The 17,817-nt window shown below is 46.5% G+C and overlaps 1 protein-coding gene across 1 annotated transcript in view; it reads left to right on the top strand.

Annotated features, from left to right (window-relative positions):
* Positions 1-17,817, top strand: part of EXOC4 (exocyst complex component 4) — a 316,410-nt gene that overhangs the window by 88,106 nt on the left and 210,487 nt on the right. The window contains exons 8-9 of the mRNA XM_039699489.1: positions 6,726-6,871; positions 10,781-10,869. Coding sequence (XP_039555423.1) covers positions 6,726-6,871; positions 10,781-10,869 — 235 coding nt within the window. The remainder of the gene's footprint in view (positions 1-6,725; positions 6,872-10,780; positions 10,870-17,817) is intronic.

The raw sequence follows: 17,817 nt of genomic DNA, 5'->3' as shown, positions 1-17,817 counted from the left end.
CCATGGCAGGGAAGTGGAATGGGATGGGCTTTAGGGTCCCTTCCCACCCAAAACCATTCCATGGTTAGAAACAGCAGATTTGGCTTCAAACTGCAGCATAAAATTGAAATCCCTTCTCACTTCTCAGCAACATTAACTCATGGGCCAGCCTGGGAATCCTGGCAGCCCTTGGCCTCCAGAGCAGCCCCAGGTTTCCCTCTGTGCCTGCACTGAGAGCTCCCTGGGGCTCCCCAGTGTCCCTGGGCTCCAAGGGTTCCCCGTGTCCCTGTCCCAGCCCCAGCTCTCCCCTTGTTCTGTCTCATCGTCCTCCTGGAGGGTTTTAATCAATCTCACATTTCACTTCACAAGTTGTGCTCTGTGCCGATTAAAACCCACAGCAAGGCAGAACCTGACAATCCACTTTAAAGGCAAGAAAAACCCAGATATTAAAAATATCCACTTAGAAGCCACCCAAACCAGCCCCATTTCAATCCTTACACTGGGCACTTGTTCCTGAGCCAGGTCCCTTCTGGGGGAGCTGCTCTGGCAGTCTGGGTGAAAGTTGTGCTTTTCAGGGCATTTTGGGTTTGTTCCTTCCCTTCCTCCCTCCCTGGAGGGAGATGAAAGCTCCCAGGTGGGCACTAATTCCCAATTAGCATTGATAATGAGGGGAGCACTGACAGCATTCTCTGCAGTGCTTGGGAGGGATTTTTTTATTCTTGTCCAAAAATAAAACCGGAATTCTTCTTGTACAGGAGTGGAATTGTGAGGTGCCTTTAAAGAATTAATTCTGGAAGGGATTTTATTATTATGTTTCTGTTAAATGAATTGGAGAAGCAACAAGAAGATTAGATAAAGCAGCTTGAGCTGCATTACAGTTGTTAACAGCCCCTAAAAATTTTAAATTTTGTTCCTTCAGTCTTCCCTTCTTGCTTCCCCTTTGGTGTGTTTGCCAGGTGTGTGCTCAGCCCATGTTCTCCATGTGACAAAACTGACACAGGAAGCTCAGAGCTCTTTGAATTCAATTAACTCTTCCTTTTTTTTTTCATTGAAATGCCACAATTCCTGCAGCATTTTAATTATCAAGACTTTTGATACAGCAAATTACTGGTAATTAGCTACAGACTGCTGCCTCACCGAGCTTTTCTTGCCTGGTTCTGGCACTCTGTGAACAGCTCTGCTGTCTCCAGAGCTTCTCTCTCGGTTTGAACAGCCAGGTGTCTGCTGAGGAAGGCAGGAGCCTGCCCTGAAATGGAAAATGCAAACCCCCTCCCCCTGAATTATTTTAATTTTGAAATTAAGGGGCTCTCAGGCAAAGATATGGGAGCAGGAATAACAGTTCTTTACTAGGAAAATTAAAAATACAAATGCAATAGTACAAAAAGAAAACAAACCACAGGCAGAGTGAGAATATTCCCTGACACCCTGTGGGTGACTGAAGCCACCATTTAATGGGAATTTTAACATTAAATTTCCAGGCTGCTCTTGTGCACCTTCCATCTCTTCTCCCTGATTCCTTGGTTTGTCGTGCCAGGGTTTGATTTGGAATTACAGATGTGAGATCCAAGCTCTGCTTTTCACAGCCATTTCCAGTGAACTGATTAATACCCATTAATTTTAATATCCCCACATTCTCCAGACTCAACTTTACACAAGTAGATGAAGACTTTCTTTACTTTCTGTAGAAGCAGAAATTTTCCTCTGCTGACGTTGAAATCCTCACAGTACATTGATTATATTTTTGAAAACAGGAATAAAGAGCACTAACAGGAGATGTGATTTTCTGTGTTCACTGTATTGCTTGCCATTTTTCTCCCCAAACATTATAATTTATAACCATTCTCTAGTAATTTTCCATAGGAATGCGAGCCAGGAAAAGTTCAGGTCCATTCAATCTGGAATGGGATTGAAGCAACATTTAAAGAATTTAAATTTAATTAACAATGTCTGTGCTGTTCCAGGGCATTCCTAAGTCAGCATTTCTCATCTCAAAGTTTGCATACAGATGTGAGAAATCCGTCAGGCTTTGGGAATTCTCTGCAAATGAATTTCCCACAAATGAGGGTGAGCAGATTTGTCCTTGTGGCAGGGTTGCAGTTCAGAAGGACAGAGCAGAGCCAGTGTCACCAGCTCCATGTGGCAGACAGGCCACACACACTGCCCTGCCCTTTTGGAGTTTCAAAATTTAATTACACCTCCAAATCCATAAAAATGGCTTTTTTAATAAACCACTTTCTATTAATTTTCATTCCCAGAGAGCAGTTGGGTGCAGGGTGCTCTGTTCCCCTGCATTTATGGACAGCTTTATTTGTGTGAGGGATGTAAACACATCCCACGGATGGCAGGATTCAGCCAGGGAGCACAAACTCCAAATCCTTGTTCCAGATGAATGGGATGCTGCAAACTTCACAGTCCCTCATAAATCTTGCTGTGCAGCCACGTGATTAATGTCTAACGAGGTTTTGGACTGATGCCTCAGCAATTCCTAAGCAGGTGTTGTGGGATCAGATCAGGAAATCCCTCACTTGGCTGCTTCAGGCAAGTTCCTTTGGCTTGCCCAGGCAGGAAGGGCCTGGGTTTGGGTGGCTTTTAAGTGGATATTTTTAATATCTGGGTTTTTCGTGCCTTTAAAGTGGATTTTCAGGTTCTGTCTTGCTGTGATTTTTAATAAGCACAGGGCCAATTCATTTAACAGAAACATAATGATAAAATCCCTTCCAGAATTAATTCTTTAAAGGCACCTCACAATTCCACTCCTGTACAAGAAGAATTCCAGTTTTCTTTTTGGACAAGAATAAAAAAAATCCCTCCCAAGCTCTGCAGAGAATGCTGTCAGTGCTCCCCTCATTATCAGTGCTAATTGGGAATTAGTGCCCACTTGGAGCTTTCATCTCCCTCCAGGGAGGGAGGAAGGGAAGGAACAAACCCCAAATGCCCTGAAAAGCACAACTTTCACCCAGACTGCCAGAGCAGCTCCCCCAGAAGGGACCTGGCTCAGGAACAAGTGCCCAGTGTAAGGATTGAAATGGGGCTGGTTTGGGTGGCTTCTAAGTGGATATTTTTAATATCTGGGTTTTTCTTGCCTTTAAAGTGGATTGTCAGGTTCTGCCTTGCTGTGGGTTTTAATCAGCACAGAGCACAACTTGTGAAGTGAAATGTGAGATTGATTAAAACCCTCCAGGAGGACGATGAGACAGAACAAGGGGAGAGCTGGGGCTGGGACAGGGACACGGGGAACCCTTGGAGCCCAGGGACACTGGGGAGCCCCAGGGAGCTCTCAGTGCAGGCACAGAGGGAAACCTGGGGCTGCTCTGGAGGCCAAGGGCTGCCAGGATTCCCAGGCTGGCCCATGAGTTAATGTTGCTGAGAAGTGAGAAGGGATTTCAATTTTATGCTGCAGTTTGAAGCCAAATCTTCCATCTCCTCTCCAGGACATTCATGGACCCAGGGCCTTCACTGGGAATCTCAGGAAACCATGAAAGGTCTTCCTTCCCTTTTCCTCTCTTTTCCATCCCCATTTTCCATAAAAATCCCTGGGGATGGATTCTGAGTGTCCCAAATCCCAGAATGCCAGAGCAGTTTGGGTGGGAAGGGACATCAGAGCTCATTCCAGGGACACCTCCCCTGTCCCCGGCTGCTCCAACCCTTCCTTGGGCACTGCAGGGATCAGGGGCAGCCCCAGCTGCTCTGGCAATTCCAGCCCAGCCAGCAATTCCTCATGGCCAAGATCCCATCCATGGCTGCCCTCTGGCACTGGCAGCCATTCCCTGGCTCCTGTTCCTCCATCCCTCATCCCAGGGATCTCTCCTGGAGCCCCTGCAGGCCTGGCAGGGGCTCTGAGGTTCCCTGGATCCTCTTTGGGGATCTCTCCCGTCCCCTTGGCTGTGTCCTGTCACTGCTCAGCCACATTTCCAGGTAATTACTTCATCCCAAAGAATTTGTGGAACTGTTGAATTCAGGGCAGTGGAGCAGGAAGAGCTTTGATCTCCCTGGCCCAGTTTTGGCTACAATTGAATTTTTTAACTGAAAAATGAACTCCCAATTCCTGTCTCCCTGCTTTCATCTCCTCAGAGGTATCCACATCCCTGGAAGTGTCCAGGGCCAGGGCTTGGAGCAGCCTGGGACAGAGGGAGGTGTCCCTGTCCTGGCAGGGGTGGCACTGGCTGGGCTTTAAGTCCCTTCCCAGTCCAAACCATTCTGAAATCTGATGAATTTTGAGGATAATTATCAAAATCAGCTTTTACAGCTTCTGTCTTTTTCATAACCTTTTATCCAGCCATCCCGTGCTTTTATAGTAAATAGTTTCATCAGGTAAATTAACAATAAATTAACATTTTTCTCTCATTTTTCCAAATTGTTGGCATTTTCTGAATATCTTGGAGCAAACTCATCTCCTGGTTCTCTCTTTCACCGGTTACCCACTGAGATAATTCATTCTGTTCCCACCCAAACCTCTCTTGGCTTATTGCAATCCTGGAATTCACACTTAATATTCCCCACTCCTGGATATAAAGTGACACCAGAATAGTGGAATCCATCATAAGTAGGTTTATTCCATAATGGAAGAACAAATTGCTTAATTTTTTCTTTTTTTTTTTTTTCCTAAGTTTGAGGGTTTAATTAGTTTAATTTGTTTGAGGGTTTAATTAGATTTTTGTGGCGATTTTCGGGTTGTTAATTTAAGTGGAGAAGATGAAATGCAAATAGGTGAATACAAACGGGTTTGCTAAATTAGTGTCAAAAATTAGCACAGTGATTATTTTTACCAATAAACACGAATTTTCAAAGCCTGTGCTCAGGTAAAGTTTTAATTGAGATGGTTTAGGAATCAGATTTTCTCTGTGTGTTTGTATTATTATTTTTTTTCCCAAGCCATCCCAAATTGTTTCTAATTAGGGGCACGATTCCATTTGCCTGGATATTTATTCCTGTGTAATTTGTTTCAACTTAGGCAGCACAGGAGTGATGAATTCTTTTCATTACCTCCAACTCTCTTTGATGGGCTTTGACTGGCTAATTACTCACATGGAACACATTTCCACCAGCCTGTGAGTAGGTAAAAATTCCTGAAAATAAACAGACTTTTGAAATACATTGACAAAAGTTCATTTTCGAGGGCTTTCGTTTCATCTTCAGACACAAGGAAATTAAAATGGAATCTGGTTTTATGTCTGCACTTTAAATAATATCAAATATTGGGCTGCAGAGGTTTCTCAGGGGGGACCCTCGTGTCACAAAGGGAGCCCCCAGCCCCTCACTGAGTGATTTGGGGTTGGAAAATCAATCCTAAACTCCACTGGCAGCTGTGGGAATTCTTATTTTCACTGATGAAAGAAGCATGTTTGGGTTGGGAGCTAGTAAAGGACAATTTTTGCAGCTTTCCAGGGTATTTTCCATCACGTGGGGCCCCCAGCACACACATGGATGTTTTCTATTTCTCCATATAAATATGTTGGAAGTATTTATGCCCATAAATACATTTATAAACCAAGGTATTTTAACTGCACTGCTCACTATTGCAACTCTTTGTTTTAAGAGCATTAATTATATTTATAATCAGTGTATAAAGCTCACCCACCCTCTTCCCATGGCTGCCATGGATGGAATCACTTCTGGGAACTTTTTGCAGGTTCCTTTTGGGACTTGGAGCAGATTGAGTTGGTCAAAAATCCCTGGAAGTGTCCAAGGCCAGGCTGGACAGGAGCAGGAGCAGCCTGGTCAGCTGGTCAAGGCAGGGGTGGGACTGGCTGATCTTGGATATCCTTCCCAACCCAAACCTTTCTTAGGGATAGAAAATAAATTTTTACCAAATCAGGTGCACAGAGCAGTCACAGAGGGCACACAGCAGTCACAGAGGGCACACAGGTGCGCTGCATGAACATGAGGGGACAAAAGGCTGGGCTGAAGGACAACAAGGGTGGATGCTTGCAGCCTTCTGAGGTGGGGTGGTTTTACTGTGTGTGGGGTGAAGCCTTCTGCAATTGTATGGTGACACTCTGGGTACCGTGGCTGTCTCAGCTGTGACATGTGCTGTGACAGGATGGGGGGATGGAGGGATGGAAGGAAAGATGGAAGGTGTAGACACACAATCTTTGGTAACTGAGAGTGGGGCTGTGGCTGAATTTCATCCCTAATTGGGTACAGCAGTGAGAAGCAGGTGAGCAGAAGGTGATGAGCCATGGCGTGCCCAGGGGTGCTGAGCAACCACAGAGGGAGCAGAGGGCACACAGGTGCACTGCATGAACATGAGGGGACAAAAGGCTGGGCTGAAGGACAACAAGGGTGGATGCTGGCAGCCTTCTGGGTGTGTGGGGTGAAGCCTTCTGCAATTGTATGGTGACACTCTGGGTACTGTGGCTGTCTTGACTGTGACATGATGGGGGGATGGAGGGATGGAAGGAAAGATGGAAGGTGTAGGCACAGATTTTGAGGTAACTGGGAGTGGGGCTGTGGCCGCGCCTCATCCCTAATTGGGTACAGCAGTGAGAAGCAGGTGAGCAGAAGGTGATGAGCCATGGCGTGCCCAGGTGCACAGAGCAGTCACAGAGGGCACACAGGTGCGCTGCATGAACATGAGGGGACAAAAGGCTGGGCTAAAGAACAAGGGCAATGCTTGCAGCCTTCTGAGGTGACACGATGTTTCTGTGTGTGGGCCAGTGCTTACAGCCTCCTGAAGCTGCCTGCTGGCGCTGTGTGCGTGGTGGCCCTCTGCAGAGCAGCGTTGTGAGCTCTGTCCCTCCCCTCAGATGCTGCTGACGGAGTACCTGGACATGAAGAACACGCGCACGGCCTCGGAGCCCTCGGCCCAGCTCAGCTACGCCAGCTCCGGCCGCGAGTTCGCCGCCTTCTTCGCCAAGAAGAAGCCCCAGAGACCCAAGAACCCTCTCTTTAAGTAAGTGCAGGGGTTTAAAAGCTGTGCTTAAGCTGCCTTTGGTCCCTGGAGTGCTGCTGGTAATCGCGGTTTCACAGTGTGAGAGGTGTGGAAGTTCCTGGATGGGGATTTAATGCCCAGAGCTGAAGATCTGTTACGGATTCAGCGCTGGGTTTTAGAGCTGAGCTCTTCCCAGGACTGGGAATCCCATTACAGGAGCTGCTGCAGAGCATGGAGTGATCCATTTCTGCCTCTCTTTGTCCATGGTAAATTCAGGACCTGTTAGAGGGAGCGATAAAGGGCACTGGACAAAGGGAATTAAGATAACTGTGTAATTACTGCATAGACTAAGCACTTAATCCTGTCACTAACTCCTTTAATTCAGCGGTCAGGCTGCAAAGAATTAAGTGGTTGGGAGGAGAATGTAAGGGAGAGGAGGATGAGAGAGGCTGGGTGGCCAAGGGAAGGAATTGGGAGAGCAAATTTGTGCAGCAGTAAGGAGTGAGGAGCTGCTGAGCAACGCTGGTGGGAGAGGAGATTCACACCTGGATTTGGGGGAGCTGTGCTGGAATTTTCTTCTCTTCCCCCACCTACCTGTGCTGGCCATTCTCTTGGGCCTCTTGAGGGTTATGGAGAGGACCTAAAAGTGCTGTTTTGTGCTCCCAGTAGATGTCCTCTGAGGTCCCAGTTAGAAATCCAAGCCTTCCACTTTGCTCTCCCAGGATGAGCTCTCCTGCAACCCTCTGTTATTAGAGGTTAAGTGTTGCCTCCTTCCCCTGTCAACCCATGATTATTACCCCTCACCCTTTTTTTTTTAACTCCCTCATGGCCATTTTGGGCAGAGAATTCCACTTGGAATTTACTCTGACCTACAGATGAATATTGGAGCTCATCCCAAGTCTGTCAGTGAATGTACAAGGACCCGAGTTTGGGGTTTGAGGACTAAGTTTGGGATTAAAGCTGGAGGAATGAGGCTGCTGTGGCTCACCTGGAGCAGGCTGAGGCTGGGCAGAGGTTGTCAGCAGAGGGGAGGTGGCTGTAATTGTTCAAAGGCAGGTGAATGAATCTCCTGGTGGGAGCAGCTGCTGTCACCGAGCAGCGCCGTCCCCGCGGTGACAGCAGCACTTATTGGGATCTCTCATTTGCTTATCTGGCAGCTGTCACCCTATCTATGGAAATCTCCCTCGAAATGGAATTTCTCAGCCCACTGAGGTTCGTACGTGTTTGATGGAGTGTTATTCTTGTCTCCCCTCCCATCTTCAGTGCTTTCTGTGCCAGGCTCCTTTCCATTAGCTCTGGCCAAATCTCTGCTCTTGTCACCACAAAAATCTGCATTTCATTCCTCAGCAGTCTCTTAGGGCAGGGCTCCACCTCGTGTTTTGCTCACAGGTGCATGCAGGTGTTGGTGCTGTGTCCTGTGGTAGCTGTGAGCTTGTTTAATTAATATTAAATACTGAGCTAATTCAATTAATATTAAATATTTCTGCTAGTTATGTCCTCAAGGAATAGAGGGGAAGTTGTGTCATGCTCTCTGGAAATCAGGAGCTGGTATTTAGAAGAAACTCGGAATCCTTATTTCCTTTAAAATGGATATAATAAAAAATATTTTTTAGTTACAATGTTGTCTTGAAAAAGAAAGCTTCAGATGAAGGGGAATTTGGATAATGCATGCCATCATAAACTTCCTTGGTTTTTTTTTTGGCTTTCTTCTCTTCACCAAAGTAGCCAAGGGCATGCTCAGGTGGCCAGCTCAGTTTTCCAAGATGGAAATCAGTAAATAAGACAGGAGTGAATTGTACAGGCAGGAGCTGAACACCCAATAAATCAGTCCCAGACTTGGCTGTAATTCTGTGTAATTCTAAAGAAAACAGAAATGTTTTGAAAGCTTCGTGGGAGGATCAGCATTGGGAAGGGAGTTACAAGGAGTTGAGTGGGAACAGGAACGTGGGGAAGGGCAGCTGGAGGAGGTGGCAGAGGAAGGGAAATAAAACTGGATGGTTGTGGAAAAAAAGGGTTGAGGTCTGGGTTTGGTGCCTGGAAAGACCTCAGGGATAATCCTGCATTTATTGTCTCACTGAGGACAGGAAGGAGCACGTGGGGAACACAGAGCCAACAATTTACAGCTCATTTAATTAAAATCAGAAGGGTTTGTTGTATTTTCATAAATCGTTATTAGTTCAGTTGCAATAAGAACAACACTCAGAGTCCAAATTAAAGCAGAAAAGCCTCATTAATAGTAATAATCTTATCACTAGTGCCCAGGAAAGCTGTGAAATGCTTTCCCCTGTCTCGGGTGTGATGCTCATGTTCCCAGTGTCCCTCTGGGCAGCGCTGAGGCTGATTCCACCCTCCTGAGCTGTGGGGCTGGGGAGGCAATGAGGAGTGTGGCAGCAAATCCTCAACATCTTCAGGTCTTCTTGTGACAAATTTTCGTTCTAAGTCTGGTGTCTGATGCCTCAGGTTTTAGGTTTTGTATTTTTCACATTCTGTGCTGCTTTGGGGTGTGGGTCTGGGCTCACATTATGGGATGGGGAGCTCTGTGCACAGAGCAGGGAGACAAAACAATTCCTGCTGAGCTGGGCACCAAGGACAAATGATCCCAATGCCAGCCCAGGAGCACAAACCCCGTGGGCTGCAGAGAGAAAAACAAGGATGGGAGTGCAGGGGCTGCACTGGGGTTGGACACTGAACTGCAATGTGCACATGGAGCAGAGCTGAGCCCAGGGAGAGACCCCGGCAGCGCTCGTGCATTTTGGGACCATTTGGGTTCATCTTGGGTTCATTTTGGGACCATTGGCCCTGGTGCTGCCCGAGGTGCATCCATGGAGGAGATCCTTTCCATCAATCCCTGATTTATTCTGTGACTCTGCCCAGCCTCTGTCCCAGCTCAGCCTTATGTCCCCTGGGGCTGTTTGAAGGTGCTCTGTCCCCACCATGAGCTCCCTGGTCCCCAGAGCCCATCCAGGCACTCCCAGAAAAGGGATTTTTTTTGCTTCTTTTTTCTGCTGAGTTGGGATTAAATGTGTGAGACAGTATTTCTTGTTGCACTCACATGTTTATTAGTTCTTATCTATTTACAGTTTCACAAGCTGTGAGTTTTGTAGTCCTTAATTTTAATAAGCTAAAAATGAAGACATATCTCTCTTTCTACAAGGTTTTTTAAGGATAAGCTGTCTAATTAAGAAATGTCACTTATATTTACTTTTAACCCAATAACTAATTGCTTGTGGCTCGTAATGGGGGCTGTGTTTTATTACACAATACTGCTTAAACTTATGAAGAAGGTAAAGAACAAGGACCAGCTTCTGCTCTAAAACTTCTGTCTTGCCTTCTATATATTACTGTATTGTAAACCCTTAAACTCTAAGTTTTCCACCATATGATATTACACATTTCTATTGAAACTATGCACTTATAATCTTAGTTTTAGCATTCATTTTTGGAAGCTTTTTCTACAGCCTCAGGTCAATGCAGAGTTCTCTTGGAGGTCAGTGCCTGGCAGCAAAGAAAGTCTGAAATTCTCAGTAGCCAGGGTTCCAACACCCAGAATTGGTTTTTTGTGTTTTTTTTTGGGAAGTGCCTGCCTGGAACAACAGCCCTTGTCCGTGGGGGTGTTCCCAGCACTCATTTGTGTCAGGCACAAAGCCCATGGCCATGGGACACTTGTGGTCACAGGGACCTTGAGCTGTCCTCAGTCACTCAGGCCTTTTAGTGTGAGTGCCAAAAATCCTGTTGATGGGGCAGAAATGGTTGGAAAATATTTGGATTGGTCCTTATGGATTATTAGAGTAATACAATAAATAATAATTGATGGGTCCTTAATTTCCAGGATAACAATATATTTACATTTTGTATTTTTAACAGGTGAGTGATGCTCACAAGAAGGATGCTTCCAGTGCCTGAAATTGACTGAATTCCTTTGAATTCCAGGTTTGAATCCTCATCCCATGCCATCAGCATGAGTGCCTACCTGAGGGAGCAGAGGAGGGAGCTGTACAGCAGGAGTGGGGAGCTGCAAGGTATGGAAAGGGATCCTTGGTAATTGGATCATTCCTTCTGCAGGAGCTGGAATGTCCTGCCCAGCCTCTGGCAGGTATTGATCTCTGCTCTGAGTCACTCCAAGTTTTAAGCTCTTGTTTATTATGAGGTTTTGAAAGGTTTCTCTTTATTCTCTCAGCATTTTCAGCTGGAGGCCAAGGTTTTAAAAAATATTCCTAAAACAAAAGGTGAAATACAAGCAACCTCACCTTGAGCACTGGGTTTGGGTGTTGGATATTTATCTGTGTCCTTTCTGTGGTACTTACCTTGCATTGCTTTGGGAGCTGAGCTCAGGCAGCTCAAATTTGAAGCTGGATGGATTAAAGTGACCAATTCTTTGTGTTTTGTGCACTTGAGGAGCTGCAGGGTGTTTGCAGATGGTGAACCTGGGGACTTGGTTTTGCTTTTTTATATTGCCCGTGGCAGGTGCTGTGTGTGCCCAGGGAAGTGTCCCCTGCTCTTGCATGGCATCATTTCCCTTTTTTTTCCTGGATGATCCTGTGGCTGGGCTTGGCAGCAGAATCAAGGGAATGTCCCAAGACTGCCATGGTCGTGTACAGCAGGGCTGAATTCTTTTCTATCAACTATTCCAGTTTCTTCCTGGGCTAATTGTAACAGGAATATAATTCCTGTTCTTCAAATATTACAGTGATGACCAAGGGCAGAATTTCTCCTGGAACTCTTGTCCATGATAATTTTCAGTTGGCTTTTAATTGCGAATGTTCTATAATTTACAAGAGAATTTTTGGATGCCTTTGTGTTCCCTTCCTCCTTTCATAACCTGTCCTCAGCAACAACTTAAACCCACAAGGGTGTGAAAAAAACCTTTGAGAGGCGGAGATTGTTCTTGTGACAGCCTGAGCCACTTGGGTGGCTGCAGAGGTGATCTCTGCACTGATGAGCAGGGGTGTCATGGCTCTGTGGTGAATTCTGAGATCTTTTTGGGTGGACTGAGAAGGAAGAAGCTGAGGGTGAGAGGTGCCCACCCCCTGACCCCAGAGCCTGTGGGAATGAGGGGATGTGGAGGTACCTGCCAGCTAAACTGGGATCTCACCTTGCACTCACCTGGGAGGTGTGGAGCTCAAATCCCTCTGCCTTTTGGGATTCAGGTTCTCACCTTCAAAAGTGTCACGTGGCCAGGACTGGCTGGGAGATGTCCCCCAGGTTCATGTTCCATCCCATTGCTGGGTTTTATTCCAGGAGGATTTAAGTAGTTCCTTCTCCATAGTTTTGGGTTCTCTCTTACAAACTGTGTGGGACAAGTGTGGGCTCAAAGCCAAGAATTTTTTGGCTGTTGAGAATTTTGAGCTTTTTGGGGCCATCAGAGAGCCTGCAGCACTTGTTCCAGAATTTCCCATCCCTTTGGGATGATTCCTGTTGCCTTCTGTCATTCCCAGTTGTCCACGTGGCTTTAAAACAAGCAGAGAACAGAACTGCCCTTCTCCATATCCGTGTCCTCCTCCAGGTGCCTCGTGGCTGAAATTTGGGATTTTGGTGTTTATCGCTGTTACACTGAGGATTTTAAGGAGCTCCTGTCCTGGCTTTGGAGCTCATTTAGAACCAGATTTCATGGAAGAGCGATTCCTTACGGATACAAGACAAATCTTGGGGCAGCATTTGGGATGAGCTGGGGGCATTTCCAGGGGAGGAGGATGCAGCAGAGCTGCTCAGGGAGCCTGGGTGGGCAAGAACAAAGCCCAGGAGCTGCCAAAGGAGTAAAGGACAAAACAGGAATTAGTGTGGAGAGGGCCAAGATCCTGCTGCCCTTTGCAGCTCAATTGGAAGAGCCTGGACGTGATGCAGTAGGTGACACAAAGTCAGTGTGGGGAGGCAGTGGGGACAATAGATGAGATGACTTTGCTGAGATTCTTTGCAGCTGAACCATCAAGAAAAGTTTCCCTTTGAACTCCACGTTAAAAATGCAGTAACCTCTGTCTCTATTATGAGCTGCTGTTCCCTTTTAGGTTGCTCATTAATCTTCCTGAATCCCAGACCACAGCAAGATCTGCATTTGGATTTTTTTATATATATATTTTTTATATTTTTTTTATCCTTTTTAAAGAGAAATACAATTTAATTGTTCAATCAGGTTAGTGGAAAGCAGGCATGTGACACTCTGTGTTCTGTGAACACTGCACAGTTTCTGTTCCCAACAGCCTTATCCACAGGGATGATTTTTCAGTGGCAGCAGGGGGAGGGTGACTTGTTAGGGAATCTTTTTTCCTGAAAAGATCTTCAAAGCAACATATGCATGAAAAGAAAGGAATTTATAAAAGTTTAGCTCACGCTAACTTTTCGACATAAGAATTTAATTTAAATAGCCTTAAAAACGTGTGAAGATCAGAGTGATGCTTTGTCATTAACCCTTTTGATTTGGACTGAAATAGTGCAGAGCATGAGGCTCACATTATCCCTCAGTGGGAGAAAGGGACCTGCTGCAAGTGGTTTGGAGCTGCAATTCTTCTGTCTCATTCCACTGAAATTGCAGGAGAAAGGCTTTGGCCATGTGTTTTCCCCTTGAAGTTGGCCACACAAGTTCTCTGACAACCGTCATTAAAAAATAAAAGTGGGGGTGAGTAGAGAAGTGAAATATTTCCTTCTGGACTGGTACAGTCTGGGGAGACCTGGAAATGTTCCCTGGAGAGGAGAAGGCTCCAGGGAGAGCTTCCAGCACATTCCAGGGCCTGCAGGGCTCCAGGAGAGCTGCAGAGGGACTGGGGACAAGGGACAGGAGCCAGGGAATGGCTGCCAGTGCCAGAGGGCAGCCATGGATGGGATCTTGGCCATGAGGAATTGCTGGCTGGGCTGGAATTGCCAGAGCAGCTGGGGCTGCCCCTGATCCCTGCACTGCCCAAGGCCAGGGTTTGGAGCAGCCTGGGACAGGGGAGGTGTCCCTGCCATGGCAGGAGTGGCACTGGGTGATTTTAATCCCAACCCAAACCAATCTGGGATTTTAGGAACCTTCCAGGTTGCTCATCTCTGGCCAAGGATGGCGAATATGGCAGTAAAATAAAGCTCTGGTATAATAACACAATAAATTATAGTGGATCATTTTTAGAATTAAAAAATCCACTGATTTTTTTTTTTCTTGCTGGCTGGGTGATAAATGCAAAGCCCTGAATAGCCCTCAGACACAAACCTAAATGTGGGAAGTGGATCTGTGTTACTCCTCATTCTACTGCTCATCCACTCTCCACCCAAGCCTGAAAAATTCCTCACCATAAGGTTTTAAGCAATTAAAGAAAATCAACGACAAACTCTGCTAATTAAGATTTTGATGCCAAGAAATAGCAGCAGAGGCACTGACGATCTGCTATGACAAGGGCACCATGTAAGGCCATGTCCAGGGAAAATGCAGTTGTTTGTAGGTGCCTTGTTCCATTTGGATTCGCCCAAGGGCTGCCTCGGGGAGCCAGCTGTGCTCAGCGGTGACAGAAACCAAAGCTGACATTTGGGATAATGAAAATTCGGTTCAGCACCTCTGCGAGATGTGGGTGATAATGTGTTGTCAGTCAGAGGGGCTGGGGAGGGGGAGAGGGAACAGCATTCACGTCTGGTTAAAGGAGATGTGGTGACAAGTGGCCTGTGCTGCTTAAAAAATATTCCTTAAGGAAGGACGGGGAATAAACCAGCGGAAAAATCAGCTGAGGAGGGGGAGCCGATGTGATATCCCGAATTTCCTGTCACACCACTGCTTTTGTCTCATGATGAGCAGGATCACAGTTGGCTTTGAGCTTGGGGAGAGGGCAGAGCAGGGATTTTCAGGGTTTTGCCAGCTCTGAAGCCATCAGCTCCCCAAAGCCACTCCTGACTTCCTCGGCGTGCGTTTGTCCCGGTGTAGCGGATTAGAGACACGGCCTCTTCAAAGGCTGCCCAGTCAAGGAGGGGTTATTAAAACCAGGCTGCTTTATGACTGAGAATTAATTAGAGCAGCATTTTCATGCAAAACATCCAATTTTTTGATTAGCAATGGAGCAGGGTTGCAATTAACACTCTAGGAAGCTTAAATTTCCAGCGTTTTGATTCTCAGGAAATGAGATTATCAAACTGGGGTCAGGCCCTTGACAGCAAAAGGGGGATTATGTGTAAGAAAATCGTTTGTTTCTTGATTTTTCCTCGGAGATTGTTACTAAAGCTGCAACAGTTCAGAGGGAGATGCCTAAAAAAAGGAGGCAGGAGGGTCCCTTTGCTTTGTCAGTGCAAAGAGCTCCTGGTGTTGGGGAGAGCACGTTTGGCATTTCATCTACAGCAACAGGTTCCCATTGCTGGGTGGGGTCAGCCCTCCTTTTCCCATCCATGTGGGTTTGTTTTCCTCCTTTTCAGCAATGTTTTTGATCCCTTCCAGGTGTCTAAATGTGTCTATTGCTGCTTATTAAAGGCTGACCTCAGCCAGCAGTCGAGTCTGTGAGAAAGGATCAGGGCATCTCTGGAACCGGTTCCCCGCTGGGCTTCTGCCCCCCGGGAACCAGAGGGTTGGATTTCCCACTTAATTCTTGTCGCCTCTCAGGGAGAGGGGAGGTGTTGAAAGTCAGGCTCAGGCTGTGAAATCTCTGCTTTGTGTGGGGGAATTTGAGCAAGGTAAGGCAGGAGGAGGAATTCTGGTGTCAGTGTGGTACTTGGTGCCAGTGAGCACTGGAATGTCACTGTCGTGGAATGGTTTGGGTTGGAAAGGACCTTAAAGATGACCCAGTTCCAACCCCATTGCCAAGGCAGGGACACCTCCCAGTGTCCCAGGCTGCTCCAGCCCCAGTGTCCAGCCTGGCCTTGGGCATTCCAGGGATGCAGGGGCAGCCCCAGCTGCTCTGGGCCTCCCCACCTGGGTCTGGACCTCAGGCTCCTCTTCCTTTAATCTTTAGCCCTTGCACTGCTCTCACTTCAGAGCCCAAACACCCTTCAGGTGCCACATGGTCCTTGTGGAACAGGAAAACCAAAAATAGGGGCATCAAGGTGGTGTATGATGAGAGGAGCTTCTCAGAGATGTAGAATCCATGCTGGAATAATGCCTCAGGATTTAGGTTTTGTATTTTTCACATTCTGAGCTGCTTTGGGGTGTGGGTCTGAGCTTCATAGTATGGGATGGTGAGCTCTGTGCACAGAGCAGGGAGACAAAACAATTCCTGCTCCAGCTGGGCACCAAGGACAAATGATCCCAATCCCAGCCCAGGAGCACAAACCCCGTGGGCTGCAGAGAGAAAAACAAGGATGGGAGTGCAGGGGCTGCACTGGGGTTGGACACTGAACTGCAATGTGCACATGGAGCAGAGCTGAGCCCAGGGAGAGACCCCGGCAGCGCTCGTGCATTTTGGGACCATTTGGGTTCATTTTGGGACCATTTGGGACCATTTGGGTTCATCTTGGGTTCATTTTGGGACCATTTGGGTTCATTTTGGGACCATTTGGGGTCATCCTGGGTTCATTTTGGGACCATTTGGGTTCATCCTGGGGGCAGCCCTGGCTGGGCTCTGGTGCTGCCCCAGCTGCATCCATGGAGGAGATCCTTTCAATGAATTCCTGCTTTATTCTGTGACTCTGCCCAGCCTCTGTTCTAGCTCAGCCTTCTCAAGGCATCGGAGTCAGCTTCGATTTCTGTTGCCAGCCTGGATTCTCCATCCTCACAACTCCCCCACCTCTGCCATGCTTCTCTCCCCTGTTGAAGTGAGGAAGCACTATCCTCCTTGTATGAAAATCCCAAAATTCTCCACTCTCACTCTGCTGGAAGCTGCTCCCAGTGGGGTTGTGTTGTTACAGTTGGGACTCGCTGTGTCCCAGTGCCTTGTTTGCAAAGCAATTCTTGATTTTCAAGGCATTTATTTACAGCTGTTTTCCAGCTTTGAATCTGGATTACTGAAGCATTTGAGGGCTTTGTGGTGAATTTACAAAGACAATGTGGAATTATCTTGTATTATGCAGATTAGAACAGAATAGGTGGAGAATGTTTATGGCTGTGAACTGTAATACTCTGCTTTATATCAATTACTGGAGTTATTTCCAGGAGGTGCAAGCTTTTGGAAGTAGTGTGCCACGGAATTTGTGTTTTTGCTTAAATGTCAGTAGTAAACCATTTATTTAAACACCGTGGAGTTAGGCTGTGAAATGAGGAATAAAATATCCATGGGAGTTCAGCTCAGAATTCAACCTGGTGGATGTTGATCAGTTAATCCTGATTTTTTTCGGGATCTTGAGTCACCATGCTGGCCAAAACTGCAACTTTTTCTTTTATACACAGTGTTGTGAAGAGATTTATACTACATATATATATACACACAATATATTTGGACTCTGATCCTTGTGGGTCCCTTCCAACTGAGGATATTCTATGGTTCCATCTTTCTAGAGTAATTAATTGCTCTGTTAGCATTGTATATTTTTTTCTTTTGTTTCTTCTGGCCTCTTTGACAGTGTGGAGTCCTGAGATGCTCATGGATGTTTATGTTTTCTATTGAAATCTTGCTGACATTTGAATTTTTCATCAAATTCTTCTTTTCATATTGAAGTTTCTCCACGTTTTTTGCAGGTCAAATTTCTTTGTTTTCACCAGCTTGCTTAGCAAGGCTTTGATAAATACATTGCTGAAACATTCCTTTTCTTTCTCCCATTTGATGGTGTGTGTAATCCTAATTTAAAAAAACAGCCCAGTGCAATTATCTGTGGGGGCTGAGCCACTTTCCTGCCTCTTTTGCAAATTTTATCCCTTTCAAGCTGAGACTTCTCCAGGAAGTAATTCCACATCACAGGGGATGGCAAATTCCAGCAGAGACCTTGAGGGTGAGCATGGAGGGAGCTGCTGCTGCTCTTGTACCTGTTCAGGGGGTAAAGGAGTGTTTAATCTCTGGCCCTGTCATTCTGCTGCCTCTAATCTCTGTCTGAAATCCCTTCAAAACGCGACTCCATTGTTTTTCAAGGAGCATAACAAATGCACCCCAGACAGC

This window comes from Passer montanus, unplaced genomic scaffold, assembly GCF_014805655.1.
Source record: "Passer montanus isolate IOZ18808 unplaced genomic scaffold, ASM1480565v1 scaffold135, whole genome shotgun sequence".
NCBI lineage: Eukaryota > Metazoa > Chordata > Aves > Passeriformes > Passeridae > Passer > Passer montanus.
This window is presented reverse-complemented; position numbering and strand designations above follow the sequence as displayed.